The sequence below is a fragment of the Balaenoptera ricei genome, chromosome 9, assembly GCF_028023285.1.
Source record: "Balaenoptera ricei isolate mBalRic1 chromosome 9, mBalRic1.hap2, whole genome shotgun sequence".
Taxonomy (NCBI): domain Eukaryota; kingdom Metazoa; phylum Chordata; class Mammalia; order Artiodactyla; family Balaenopteridae; genus Balaenoptera; species Balaenoptera ricei.
This window is the reverse complement of record NC_082647.1, coordinates 49,948,562-49,964,192: the sequence shown is the minus strand read 5'-3', so window position 1 is coordinate 49,964,192 and position 15,631 is coordinate 49,948,562. Positions and strand designations below refer to the sequence as shown.

At 38.9% G+C, this 15,631-nt stretch overlaps 1 protein-coding gene across 1 annotated transcript in view; it reads right to left on the bottom strand.

Annotated features, from left to right (window-relative positions):
- The window catches only part of SKAP2 (src kinase associated phosphoprotein 2), a 307,658-nt gene extending 292,858 nt beyond the window's left edge, over positions 1 to 14,800 (bottom strand). The window contains exons 1-2 of the mRNA XM_059933743.1: positions 14,626 to 14,800; positions 12,842 to 12,883 (exon numbers count right to left, since the gene is read on the bottom strand). Of these exons, the coding sequence (XP_059789726.1) occupies positions 12,842 to 12,859 (18 nt within the window). The 5' untranslated portion in view covers positions 12,860 to 12,883; positions 14,626 to 14,800. The remainder of the gene's footprint in view (positions 1 to 12,841; positions 12,884 to 14,625) is intronic.
- Positions 14,801 to 15,631: the final 831 nt, after the last annotated feature.

The following is a 15,631-nucleotide window of genomic DNA, read 5'->3' as shown; positions in this document are numbered from 1 at the left end:
GATTTTTATGATTACTTATTGTTTGTGAATAATTTTTAAGCACATTTTACACTTGGAGGAGATTGTACAGATATCGTATTTGTATTTTCACGAGTTGATTGTAAATATTTTCGTCATTATGCATATGCTAAAAGTACAAATAATTTATCTTTTTTTTAAAGGTGAGTGTGTCTACTTTTCATGCATGAGAATCCTAGGGAAAAAGTGTCACAAGAGAAAACAACCGAAAACTCTCCACTTTAGTCACTGAAAGCTAATGCGGTAACCTGCGTTCCTATTGCTTAGCTCCTCCAAATGTCTATCCCCTTATTAACGACTCTGCTTTATTAAAATAACTGTTTCACACAGCATTTCTACAACAAGGGAGCATGACAATCAAGCCTAAATCCATATTCTGCAGCTTGGTATGTGCGCTTCCCCTAAACTATCATTATTAACCAAGTTATAAAGATTTAAGTAAGAAATTTAAAATGTAAGCAAGTTTTAGAGATAAACAGCTACCAAAAACAAAACAAAGGGTAAATTTTACCATAAAATGCCATGTGTGATTTTAAGTGCTTTAGAATATATCGTTCCACTGCTGTAAAATTAATTCTTGATGTGTGTATGTGTAAAATGTATATATACACAGTACGAGCATTTGAAGACATGGTCAAATTAGAATATTTTAAGTTATATAAAAACTTATTAATTTTTCTTCTATGAATCTTAACTTTACAAAGCAGGGAGTAGCTAAAGTCAACATTAAACCCTCAGAACTTTATTTCAAAATATAAAAGAGCATCGAATTGGCATCACTCTTTGTCACCTATGTGTATATCAGGCCTTGCAAGTGATTCTACAGTTGCCTCACAGTGGGGCCCTCCAAGCCTGTGAGATATCTGATTCCTGTGCTCTGCTACGTATCTAACTCCTGCATCCAGCAGAGCGCAGGGTCATTCTTAGGTCGTGGTGGTTAAAGATGGCTGTCAATTCACTGCTTGGGCTGGGTTTCAAGTCTCCTTTATCTCTGTCATATTGATGATTCCTAGTGATATCTTAGGAACTTAACCACACCAGCGATATGCATCTTAATGGTGTGTTTTGTAGCACCAAAGTGTTTGTATTAAAAGCTCAGTATGGTGTATTTGAAAGAGTCTGTTACCCTTTGAAAGCTAAGAACTGGAACAAATATACACTTTTATCTGAATAAATGGTTATGGTTCTATGCTACCTTGCAGATTTTTAAAAGGGGGGGTGGTTGTAATAAAACAAGTTGAAACTAGTTCATCCTGCCTTTTCTTGTGCAAAAGTAATTATTATTCAGTCAAAAATATGCAGTGAAAAAGAATAATTGCATAAGAGGACACTATAATCCTCAAAGTATCCACCTGGTGTTTTTATTTTGATGAATACCCTTTTAGATCCCTGTGCCCACGCAACTTAATGGCTGTTACAATTCTCTATGGCTAAGGAGAAAGACAAGCCTTAATTGTAAATTTGCACATGCTTTATTGCCAGTGCAATGGCATGAACACACTTAAATTGTCATTCCATTTAATTACTCCAATTTTGACATGGACCTACCACAGATAAAACTGATGGCATGAGTTACGAGCACCATAAAAAAATCACTGCTTTCTCCTCAAGGGGTGAGTATTAAGGTGTTCTTCCATATTCTCTACAGTTATCTGCATTAGCTGAAGAAAAAATAAAGCATGGTAATAGGACACCCATCCTCAAATTGCTTCCTTCCAAACTGAGTAATGTTTGTGACATGACAATGATGCATGGTCATTTTTTTTAGCTTCTCTGGGTAAGATCTGTGACATTCAAAGAAAAATAAACAAATAAATAAGTAGGCGAGTGGACAAAAATAAAGTTTGCTGCTAAATGAATCCTGTGTTTAATTTCTATCATATTTGCTATTTCTCAGCTTTTTCTCAGCAATATTTAAGATACTCATTACGCTTTTGCCTGAAACAAGTGAAAAACAATCTCAGGAGCTGGGTACTAAGCTCAAGTTGTGTGCAGATGGACAGGAGGTATGACTGACAGGGCTATGGTAATAGTCGTCGCGGGTAATTTAAAACTGGCAGTAAGAGGAAGTCCGCAGCTCTATTCAAGTGAGAGGGTGGTGGCAGTGTGGTGCCTGGCATCCTGGCACGTGTAGCCAAGTGGAAAGGTGCCAGAGATACTGGCTGAAAGAGCATAAAGTGCTGGCTTTCTCTTCCACAAGTTGAGGGAAGAGCTTTAGCGGCACAACAGCAATGTTTTATTTGGCCACATTAAACTGTCTGCTACTTGAGTTCATTTTCCACATTCTAGTTTATGACTCACTGAAAAAAGAAGTTAGTGTTTGCTTAAAATGTCTCCATAAGGGCTTCCCTGGTGGCGCAGTGGTTTAGAATCCGCCTGCCAATTCAGGGGACACGGGTTCAAGCCCTGGTCCGGGAAGATCCCACATGCCGCTGAGCAACTAAGCCACTTGTGTGCCACAACTATTGAGCCTGTGCTCTAGAGCCCACGAGCCACAACTACTGAGCCCGCACGCCTAGAGTCCGTGCTCTGCAACAAGAGAAGCCACCGCAATGAGAAGCCCGCACACCGCGACGAAGAGTAGCCCCCGCTCACCGCAACTAGAGAAAGCCCGTGCACAGCAACGAAGACCCAACGCAGCCAAAAATAAATAAATAAAATTTAAAAAAAAAAAAAGTCTCCATAAGCCTCCCTCCCCGTCCCATGGAGAAAACCTAAATTTCTAAATAAATCTATAAATCGATTACCCAAATAGATGATGAATCAAAGCATCTCTTTTTTTGGTCTTTTAAACTTGAAACTGTCATTGAAAATAAGCTCATATTTATTCGGCTATTGATCAAGTAGAAATCTTCAATAAAAATATTCTGCCATTTGGTTTCATCCCAAGCTTCCTTTGTCTTTCAATTAAGAAATGGTTTTATGTTATACCAACAGAGTGAGATATTTATAGAATTAAATCAATAGACTATAAATTATATGTGAAAGAAAACATCAGGTCATTGCCCTGACACAACAGATTTATTATTAAAGTAGGCAACTCCATGGCAATTCACTACATTAGTTTTTATAAAGTAAGAGACAGGAAGAGAGCAATGATAACTCTGGCTTACTGTTGCTTTTAATGGTTCATTTATAATAGCTACTTATCTCCTATTATTTTAGCTTGCTATAATAATGTCAAGCCAAGAAAAAAAAGATAATCACCATTATGGGAATATATATTTAATTCAAGTTTGACTGACTATTCCTTAATCTGATTCATGTATTTGTAGAGTAGCCAGAAACACTCTAAAATGCATAGTGATTCTTAGGTACACATAAAAACTCCATTATACAGGTTACATTAGGTTTAGAGCACAAAACATCAGGCAGTTTTGGTTGTACTTTCATAGGCATGTTACTAGATGAACAACCACATTGCAAGGCCCACCCACAGCCCACCAGCTCAAACCTACCTGTGCTAGCAACATCAAGAATAACAGCTGAACCCTAAGTGGACCCTTTAGCTTCACTATGTTTCCTGGAAACTACTGTCTTTGAAAATATAAAGCATATTTTTGTTCCAAACATGCATATGGACCCATACTCCATTTGTGGATTCTCTGCATTTACTTTGCCATTCTTGAATAATTATTACCCTGATTTCAGTGGAGGTTTGATGCAGGCTTCTAAAGGCCATCTCAAATGAAGAAGGAATAAACTCACCTATTTCTTTTGATAAGGCTTAAGGAGGGGGATCCTCATCAACCAATCCCCCAGATATTTTCTTCCAGGGAAAATGGGATTAAATAAATATTAAACGCGAGGAGGTATGATTGAATCAGGGAGGGAAGGCTCACCACCACCACCACTACTTCTTAGTGATACAGGAATGATAAATTAAAAAACCCTCAGGTCTTCTTGGCAACAAACGGTGGCTCCACCACTGCTTACCCTTGTTGGTTGCCTTATTACTGATCACTCCAGATTCTCCACACTTCTGAATTACACTACTGGTGTTGCACATTCAATTTCACTCTATTTATAAGTAGTGGTTACTAATATCCAGACTATAGAGAACTCCTAAAACTCAACAATGAAAAAGACAACCCAATTCAAAAATGAGCAAAAGACTTAACAGACATTTCCCCAAAGAAGATATACAGATCACCAATAAGCACATGAAAAGATGAGTGAATGAATAAGAAAAATGTGGTACATACATATGATGAATACTACTTAGCCTTAAAAAAGAAGGTAATTCTGCAATATGCTACAACATGGGTGAAACTTGAGGACATTATGCTAAGTGAAATAAACCAATCATAAAAAGACAGATACTGTATGATCTCACTTATTTGAGGGCAGTCAAAATCATAGAGACAAAAAGGAGAATGGTGGTTTCCATGAGTTGGAGAGAAGAGAGGAAGGAGAGTTATTGTTTAGTGGGTATAGAGTTTCAGTTTTACAAGACAAAGACTTCTAGAGATGGATGGTGGTGATGGTAGCACAACGTCATGAATGTACTAAAACCACTGAACTTTATACTTAAAAATTGTTAAGATAGTAAATTTTATGTTATATGTATTTTACCACAATAAAAAAAAAGTAGTGGTACTATACTCTACAACTCTCCATAAAGGCTAAAATATAACTGGCAATTCCAAGCATTGGCAAGTATGTGGAGTAATTGGAACACTCATACATTGATGATGAGAGTATAAATTGGTACAACCACTTTAGAAAAGTATTTGGCAGCATGCATTAAAACTAAACATATGCCTAGCCTATGATCCAGCAATTCTACTCTTAAGAATATATCCAAGAGATATGAGTGCACATTCTCACCAAAAGACAGCAACTAGAATGTTCAACTTTACTCAAAATAACCAAATATCAGAAACATCCCAAATGCCATCACAGTAGGATGGATAAATGAAATGTGGTATAGTCATACAGTAGAATACTACACAGTGATTTTTTAAAATAAAAACTATTATTACTAGTTATAACATGAACGAATCTTACAGGTATTACATTAAGCAAAAAAGCCATTACAGTACCTACTGTATAATTCCATTTATATGAAATATAAGACCAGTACATTGGTGGAAGTCAGAATAGTGAGAGGAGGGTATTGACTGGAAAAGCACAGAACAGAACCTTTTGGGTGCTGGGAAAGTACTATATCTTGATCTAGGTGGCAATTATACACATATGTGATAAATCTTAAAAGGATTATAGAAAAAAGTCAGACAGAAAAGTCCACATATGGTATGATTTCACTTATATGACATTTTGGAAAGGGTAAAACTATAGGGATAGAAAACAGATCAGTGGTTTCCAGGAATTCAGGGTGGAAGGAGGTGACTGACTTGCAAAGGGACACAAGGGAACTTTGGGGGATGATGGAAATGGCCTATATCCTGACCATCGTGGTGCTACATGACAGAATATAGTTATCAAACCTCATCGAACTATACATTTTAAAAGGCTGAATCATCTTATAGCTGCTCAGATAACTTTCTAGACCCAAGATGGATCTACTCCCACCTGGGATGCCACGTCAGCAAACCAAAACTTAGATAACTTTTGTGTCCCTGTGATTGCTCCGCTTGACCAGAAACTCAGTGTACCCGGTCGGCCAATCCCCAAATGCCAAGCCAACTCTTACCTCAAACAAGGTTTGACTCTGTGGCCCCAGCCAATCAGATATTTTCTATTTGTCTCTTCCCTGTTCTTAATTCTTTATCCTGTTAAAGGTTCTTGCTCCATTTTGCAGTTCTCCAAAAGGAGACTTCACTTCTTGAAGTGTTAAATAAGTTTATTTGTATCACCTAAAATGTCTTCTTTAATTATTTTTTAACATAACTAAATTACAATTCAATACCTACTTTAAAAATATTTAACAATCTGTACGCTTAAGATTAGTGCAATTTATACACTTACTATACTAAGTATATTTTATACTTCAATAAAAATTGTGAAATTAAGATTTTTTAAAGTAGAGCTTAAATGGGTTCTAAGACATGTGTTCCAGTCCAAACTCTGCTACTGGTTTGCTATGTCAAACACTCTAGTTGTTGCAACTAGTAGAAACATAGAAAGTATCATGTCTGGAATGAGCCCTGAGGTTCATATAGGCTCCCCTCACCCCAGAGAGGAGAAGTGATCTGTGATGTGCCACACAACTACTCAGTGTGGAGTCAGAAACTAAAACCTAGGACATCTGGCTCTCAAACCAATACTCGAGTTCAATTCCAGTTCAAGGGAGATTGAAAAGAAAAGAAAGAAAAGCCAAACTGACCATTTGGCACTGCATAAGCCGCAAATTTTCAGCTAATCGTGCAGCACTGGGCCTCTGATGGCACATATTTGGTCTCCACTTCCAAAGGTACTGAGAGAACCAGCCAGAAATTTGCAAAGTGCCTTGAGCTATTTAAGCAGCTCTACTTGAATAATCCGAGGTATCAGAGATCCTTTGATAACAGCAATTTACCATAAAATGTAAATTATGGCAGTCCCCATTTAGGGAGCTCCAACTCAAAATCAAGTCTTGACATATCATCTACCTGTCCAGGGCCATCTCCAACACCACTTAGTCACGCAAGTGACTGTTGATTGTTCTACTACTGGGAGAGTTATTTTAGGGAATAATCTAGGTTATATGACCCTTAATTAACTCCTCTGAAAATATAATTCCTCTGCAACAAAGTCAACTTTTTAAAGTGCACACATGCACGAACAGCCAGATCTTAACAAATCCTATAAAGTAGTGTTCACATGCCGTACAGTTCCCAACATTGTCCTGACAAAAGCACGAACATGAGTGGTCCTGCCATACTTCTCTCTAAAATTGAGACATTAAGGAAGTGTTAAATCAGTGGCCCCTACTTCCCCTTTCTGTGCTCTGTTTCTACCTAGATGACCCTTTGACCTCCCATCCTCTCCTGCCACCTCTAAGGCCCAAGCACCAACTTCTCTCTAACTTCCAGCCCCCTGTCAAAACAGAAAAGGCTCTAGTATCAGTTATTTACACTTTTTGACTGACTGATTGGTTACACTTTAGTGTCAATAAGCTTTAGTCAGTATATTCATTCAAGCAGCATTTACATTTAAACCATTTTACACCTCATTGTATACTGAAATTCTCCATTAAAGGATTTTGAATTTCAATTTAACTTTAGTAAGCAAGTAAGAAAATATTTTGGAAACATGGAAGAACTTGAGATCACACTTCGTGTACCCAGCCTTGGGGAGTCATGAACCACATTAGAATAGCTGAGAGGCTATAGAAAGAACCCAAAGAATTTTTCCCTCACCCACTCACTCATTCACCCATTCATGCATTCAGCAAACATTTATCAAGTGTCTACCATGTGCTAGGGATTGTACAAGGCAGGGAGAATGATTAATAAGATATGGTCTCTATCTTGGAGTAATTTACAAAGAAGAGTAACAGCCTGGTTAAAAGAATTCAAAGTCCAAAAGTAAGAAGTGCTCTAACAAATGAAATGCTGAAGGAGGACGATTCGTTCTCCCTGGGACAGGTTTCACAGAAGACAGACCTATGAGCTCAGCTGGAAGGAGTCTGGCAGGCCGAAAGGCAGAGAAAGGGGCAAAATGGGTCCCCTAAATCTTTTGGCCAAATATAATGGGGAGATGGGAAGGAAATGGTTACCTTTTTTGTGCAAAGAGCATCTAAGGCAGGAGGGGCTAACACCAAACCCAGTGTCTTCTGCAGCCACAAACAAAGATAACTTGGGCTGTGGCAGCAGCTGGGCCCCTTCATTTCATCTGTAGTCACCTGACCAGGCCAGTTGATGATAAGCCAAGATGCCCTGAGCCACTCAAAGGGAAGGACAGGTGCAAGCGCTGTCATACAGCTCCATACTCAAGCCACACTTGTAAAAATGTGATTTCTCTATCAGGACACATCATTGGAACATAAATTTTATCCATATTCTTTAAAATAGTTACTATTTGGTTTTGCTCTGTTTTTCAGCCTTAGAGTTTCAAAGTCTTTGTTAGTGTCAAATTTAGGTTAACAAAGAGAAAAGGCTGGTAATCAAGTAATGTCCTTGCCTCAAAATAGCTCCCTTCTGACTAGGGAAGTCTTACCTAACTGTAGCAGCTAAAAGCTTATTTCTGGGAGCTTGCTGAAGACATGGAATTCATCTCCCAATTCTAACAAGGCCAGGTATGCACCCACAATACCCAGAGCCACCCATGCCCCCTTTGCTCAATTTCTTGGCCTTAGCAAATTTCTTAGACCTCTAACCCCCCTTGTCCCAAAATTTGCAGGTTAATAGGTTGTGTCATGAAACATAGTTGATGTTATCTTAGTCTATATCTAATATTTTGTATCATAAATATTTTTCTGGGATTCTAAAACACAGCTCTCAAACCCCTATTTTATTCCGACCTCTGATAATGTAAGAATGAATATTCATTCTTTCAACAAACATTTATCCAACAATGAAGCAAATGATTAGTTATCCCCCAAATACCCATTCTCTAGTACCCTTTGCATTTCCTAGTATCCTTTGCAGCTAGGTGTGGCCATGTGACTAAGTTCATCACAATAAAATGTGAGTGGAAATTGTATGCCACTTACAAGTCACTTCCTTTGTAGGAAATTGCTTGCCTTCCACTTTCCCTCTATCACTCTTCCTAAAAACTGAAATGGGAATGTGAAGGTGACACAGCTTCAACCATACAGACAAGACCTAAGGAATGTTGGAAGAAGAGCACAATGGAAGAAACCCACCTTATGAATGACCTCACGGAGCTAAGGCAGCCCAGCAGTCTGGGCTCTTATATTTCTCTGAAATTTTACATGCAAGAGAATTAAAGTCAGCCATATTTAAGCCACTGTATTTTTAGATTTCTTTGTAACAGCAGCTTAGCTGGACCCCAATTAATATAAACAATCATTCAATGTCCATTGAGCATTTACTATGTGACAGGAACTGTATGCTGAGGAAACATAAAGTAGTGAATGGACAGAAAAGTCCTCTGGGCGTAGGTTGCTTATGGTCTAGAAGAAGAGACAAAATATATATATATAACTACATCTGCAAACTCTGATAGTATGTAAAGGAAACAAAGAGGGTACTCAGGTAAGGCCTCTCTGAAGAAGCATCATTTAGCTAAAGCCTCAAGATCTTAGAAGAAAATGGGGAGGGGGGAGTGATTCCAGGTTGCAAGTCCCTCAGACAAGAAAGAGCTTGGCTCTTTGGACAGAACTCAAGAAGGCAGGTGAAAAATGTGAGCAGTGTAGCATTAGAAGGAAAGGCTCTTCTAAAGAGAGATATAAACATATATATGTATAATTGCACAGTTACATTAAATCATGGGTAAATTATCTTGCTTTTAGAGTTGTTCCTAACTCTATTTTCGTTTTTTAAACCAGAAGTTTTTTTAAAAAAAACTTCCTCTAGTCACTCACATATTCCAGAACTGGATCACCTTGAAACCATTAAGAACTCTATCTAACTTGGTAGCATCCTTAGATTCCATCTACAGAATTTTCCCAAAATTAAATCCCCCTTTTCCTAAGCACACAATTTCCCCAGGGTCATTTCCAACTATCTCATCCTCCATTTTCATCCTTTCTGACTCACAAACACCTGAAAAGCCTCAAGTTTCTACAATTCTGACACTCTTCTCTTTCCATTCCCTTGGCTTTCGCAGTCAAATGGGGGCATGAAGATTATGTTAACATTTCCCCACCATCATGTCTTCTCCCGCAAAGGTCATCATAAAACCTTAGCATATGACCCAAATCACATGTTGATCACAGCCCCAACCAGAACTAAAGGCTTACTCTCAAGTTATACGTTTTGGGGAGAAAGGAATGTCACCTGTAATTACTCTATGCAACTTTTATAATAAAATCCTAGAAGTTTAAATGTTTAACTAAATTCTAATAAAAATATTAATTAAAAAATGTTCTCTAACATAAATCAGGTTATATACTTCATTACGATTTGTAAACTCCTTGAAAGGGGATGGTATCTTCTCTCTGTTAAATTTTGCATCACCTCTGAATAAATATTTTAATTAATGAAGGAGCAGAGTCATGAGACAGGATTCAAATAGAAGGCAGCAAGAAAGAAACCAGATGACGAGAGAGCAGAAACTTCTAGTGGGGGAAGGGATGGAATTAGTGGAGGTCAGGAAGAGGTGAAGCTAGAAGGAATTCCTAGAGCCAGGAGAGCAAAACTAGAGGTATTCTCAAGGGCACCCGCAACTGACAGGTACTGAACCACTCACCTCCCACAATTATAGATGTTCAAGTAGGGACTGGATGGGATGCCTTCATGTCATTCTCAAATAGGAAAGAAAAAGTTAGGAGATGAGAAAGATGAAAAGTAAGGAAAAGAAAAATTGGATGAGTCAAGCAAGTTAGGGTAGAGAGTATATATACAATGTTATTGAGAATGAGTGCTCAGGAGCCAGACTGCTAAGTTTAAAAGTGAGCATTGCCATTTTCTAGCTGGGTGACCTCTCCTCTCAGTTTCATCTTCTTTAAAATAAGGGTTTTAATAGTACCTACACCTCATAGTGTTGTGGAGAGGATTTTAAGGAGGCAACCCATGGAAAGTGCTTAGCAGAGTGCCTAGTATAATGTGAGCTATCAAGAAGTGCCAGCTACTCTCGTACACATAGGCTCAGCCTCAGAAGAATAACTACTCGAGATGATAAGATAGGAAAGCTGTAAAATAAAATAGGAAATAAGTTCTGTTCTACAACTCAATTAGATAAATTTGTGTTTTCTTGGTGGACAAAGAAAAGACCCATCTTTGGCTCTTTTAACGTACTTGTTTAGGTTTAACAAAGTGAAAAGGGTGTGTATTAAAAGAGCCCAAAGCTGGGGAAGGAGAGAAAATGGAATTTGAAGAAGCTGCCATTTGGCTATCTTACATAGATACTTTCTAAGCCATCTGGTCCAACTTCCCTCCCACAATTCCAGGCCATAGCCCACAAGCCCTAAAAAAAATTCAAAGCACCGCTATTTGGTTTATCATATGGTACATTATCAGGATTCTTAGTTGTAAGCAACAGAAACTAACTGTTGGTTATTTCATTGGAAAAGGATTAAATAAATGGATAGCTCAGAAAATTGCTAGGAAGACTGGAAATCAAGCTTGAAAAATGGAGAGTTCAGCAGCCAGAGCCAAAATGTCACCACACAGCCAGTCTGGTAAGGAGACAACTACCCTTACCCCAAACCCTGACGTTGCCAAACCACTAGACCTAACTGCTGCTGGATGTTATCTCCAGCACCTTCACTTGGCTGTGCTGGAAACAGATGAGGCTACCGAGAAAGCAAGGGTATGGCCTTTTCTGGCTCACAGTGAGAAATTCTCTAAACATAAAAGGTTCAGCTGTTGGCCACTCGCACTAAAAAAAAAGGGGGAGAGGGAGGAAAGAAAAGAAAGAAAAATATCTTATGTAATAAGTAATGATACTTCCACTGTTTTAACTAATCATCAAATAAAAACTATACCACATAAACACAGATAATATTTATGATATATAACATAAGCGAAAAAATGTGGAATTCAAAATTGTGGTACACAATAATTGCCTTTAAGTAAAAGTATGCATAGGGCCAAAGACTGGACTCTAGAAAAAAGGTATATTTTGGGGAATGTGATGGTAATTGGGGTTTTTTTTATTAACAATTTTATCTGTATGATATTATAAAGACATGCTATTTCTTTACTAGGCTATGAGTATTGCAAGCAAATAATTGTTATTCTGAGAGCTTCAATTCTGTCAGCAATAAAACCCCAAATAGAAAAATTAACTTTTTTGTATGCATGTTCATAACTATATATTTTTAATATATTTTTCAACAGAACTAAGATCATTCATAGTGTACATATAGGTTTATAACAACTTAACACTAGGCTTCTAAAATATAAACATTTTAAACCTGAAGTTAAATTTAAGGTTAGTGTTAATTACATTTTACTTTCACATTCTTAAGACATGAGGCTTCAGTATGTGAGAATTAAATACATGGGCTGTCAATTTCAACTTTACTGATCACTCACTATGTAATGGAGAGCAACTTAGAGAACTTCTCTAAACTTCAGTTTCTCCATCTGTAAATGGGAATAGTAAAACCCACATCATAAGGCTGTTATGAAGACTAACTGAGATATGATACACATAAAACTCTTAGCTCAGCATCTGGTACCAAGAAAGTTAATAATAAATATTAACATAAAAAGAATAAGTTGTCACAACTTGCTAAAGTCTGGATCTCTCTCATAGAAGGAGTGTATTGGATGTAAGATAATGAATTGCAAGTGAAGTCCTTGTGGTTCATAGGAACCAGAATGCCCTCAACTTCCATGGTGTCTGAATCAGGGAACAACCGGGGAATTAACATGCCATCTGAGCTGCTTGGGCAGGGCAATTAAGAAGCCTGGCTTTTTTCTTGATTTTGTCTCTGTTTCATCTGTCAAATCACATTAAAAAAAATTCTGAAATGGAAGAAATAAAATGGATCAGCCAGTTCCTTTTTACCCGTGGGATAGGATGGATGTGAGCAGTCACCTTTTCTGTAAGATTCTTGGGGGTAAGTAGGAAGGAAGAAACCCTCTGGGCATATATCTAGTTATTCAAACCTGCTTATTCTTAATAGCTTTTAGATCTTCAGTATTTAATTATTACTGAAATTAATTACTGTAATTACTATACTTAATATAGTAATTAATCATTAATGTTATTAATATATCTAGCTTGAGATTAACTTATGCCTGCCAGTTCTAATATCCACTTAAGTACCTATTAAAGATATAAGTAAATATTTTTTTCTTACCACTATTGCTGCTAGCATCTTTTTGGACCTTAGGTTCTTCACCTGTAAAGTAGAGAAACCAAATTAGATGACTTCTAATGTCTCTTCTTGTCTTAGATTCCGTGATTCAAAACTAAATAATATCAGTAATATTGTAATGTTTGTAATTATGCCAAGTCCTTGTTCACTTCTGAAAATTAGAAAAGGGAAGAAGCAAATGTATGTGTTTCTACATACAATTCAATCTGACTTTGTGCAAACTGAGTTCTGAGAATAACTGACTTCTGAAGACTGGCTCTCTTTAGGCCTCATGATATATTCCTCGAAGTTCTGGTTGCTCTTGTTATTCTCAGTCAAGAAGTGTAAAGTGGTAAACTATGAGGAGTGGCCCCTTTGGGTGAGGATGAATTATTCTTTTCCTTTATTCTTTAAATGCAAATTGTGACTGGATTTTTAGTATATCAAATAACCAAGTGAAAACTGGGGGGTGGGACTTCATGCATTCAAATGTTTCCAACCATATGGATGTTAGCTTTCATAGAGACAACACATTTATATTTTGCATTGAATATTTCCAATTTTGTGCACATGTTAGGCATGCCACAGACATCATTTGTGAATATAAACAGTATCTTTCTTCTCCCTGAAAATTATTTCCTTAGCCAATTAGTGTCAGACATGAAAAAAAGTCTTTATTAAGTTAATCCTCTCATTGACTTTACTGTTAAATTTGACCTCTCTCTTTAGCTTTGTTTTCATTCAAATACTTGCTATTTGCTAATTTTCCCAAGAAGGTACAGCCATGTGATATTAAACAGTTTCCCCAGCTCTCTAATTCTTTACCAGCATGATAGTACCTGTATCAAACACCAATAGCCTGATAACTCTTTGTAGAGGACTTATATGGTTGGCACTGTGGAGAAGCACTACAACAAAATGCATAAGAATTTGGACTCTGGATTCAGTGGACAAGTTACTTAACATCTTAGACCTCTCGGTTTCCTTATCTGAAAATCAAAAGAATAAAAACACTTCCTTCTTGGGGCAGATTAAATGAGTTAATGTAAGTAAAGTATTTGACACAGGGCTTGGCTCAGAGTAATCCTGAATAAATACCAGACTTTGAAGATTCTGAAAAATCACATAAATTTTAGAGGGTAACTTAAAAGTCAACAAGAACATTCGCCTTATTTTATAATTTAAGAATCTTAAAGTATAGAAAGGTTAAGTATCCTACCTACCTAAGCTTCTACTGTGAAAGAGAAAAGACTAAACACAGGTGTCCTGAATTCCAGTCCAGAGCACTTTCCCCAGGGACTGCCTCCTCATTATTAAACGTCAAGAGCCCTGCCCTCAAGAAGCTTAAGATCTCTTAGGGGGGAGTCAAAACTCACACACAACTCCCGTTAGTTGTTCTATAACAAAGCTTCCTGCGCAAAAGGTGGAGCTCTGAGCGGCTCAGCTGATAGAGTGGAAAGTAGTACAGGAAACTTTCTAGAAAGAAGTGAGACTTGAGGCAAGGCAGGGTTTGACTCTGCAACTGAATGAGAGGACATTTGAGAAGCAAGGCTGTTTCCCTGAGCTTATAAGTACTTGTCTCTCTAGAACATTCACTGTTTAGAAACTCACCACACCTGCAACCCTCACCTCTACCCTCAAAGCATCTTAGTCGAACTAGAAGGGGAATGAACATATTACTCAAGTAAACGTATGTTGAAAATATCTGAGAGGAGGGGGCAGGCAGGGAGTAAAGTCTCCCTCCGCTTTCAAATCAGAAAGGTGAACTAGGGGGCTAAGTTTCCGACCTGGGTTTCTTCTCCTGGGGGTGAATGTTCTGTCCAGCACCCCGCGGGGGGAGCGGTTCGCGAGCTGCACGGAAGGCCTAGGCCCTCACCGAGAGGAGTCAGGCGGCCGCCTCCGGCATTTTAGGCCGCATCTCTCAGGCCCTGCGACTCCCTCCCCGGAGCAGCCGGACGCAAGGGGTGCCGGCTGGGAAAGAAGGAGGAGACGGGGGGGGGGGGGGGGGGGGGGCGAGCTGGCCCCTTGAGACCCGGCGGGGCTCTCAGCCGCCGCGGGAGACGCGCCCCGACTCCGGTGGTGTTCACGGTCAAGCCCGCGGGCGCTGCTGCCTCCTGCTCCGCGTGGGTCCCGCGAGGACGTGAGAGGAAGCGCGGCGTTCGCTCCGGAATTCGGAGAGAGAAGGCGGGGAAGCCGAGGGGGCAAGTCGTTGTAGCCGCGACGTCTGGGCTCCCCTGCACCCCCGCGGGCCCGCGGAGACCGGACGGCACCCCCCGAACCCCGTCCCTCAAGGCAGTAGCACCGGCCGCGTCTCCGCGCCCGCCGTGCTCTCCCCGAGGCTGGGGCAGCTGCCTCCCGCGCGCCCGGAGGCAAGGAGCCCATTTGCTCCTAGAATGGAAAATTCCCGTCCAAGAACCTTGCTGATATTGGGGGGAGGGGTGTCCCCTACCATCTTAAATCATTGCTTTCTGCCTTCGTATGGGTCTGTGGCGATTTTTCTGTTAAAAGGTAGCAGGTCGTAATTTGTGAAGTGTCCAGCGCGGCTCAAAAGTCGCCCGATTTAAAAAGAAAAAAGTCATTCAATAATTTTTCCTTTATTTTCTGTTGCAAGCAGTTGCTTGGTGCTTTTTTTCTTTCTTTCTTTCTTTTAACTAGCAAGTAACCACCCAAACCTAAAAGGAAGACGTAAAGCAATCTGATTTCTATAGATTAGCTCTGTGACTAGACGTTTTACAAACACATTTTTAACAAGAAAAATGTAATGGGATGTTTAAAAAATGGAGACATATTTTA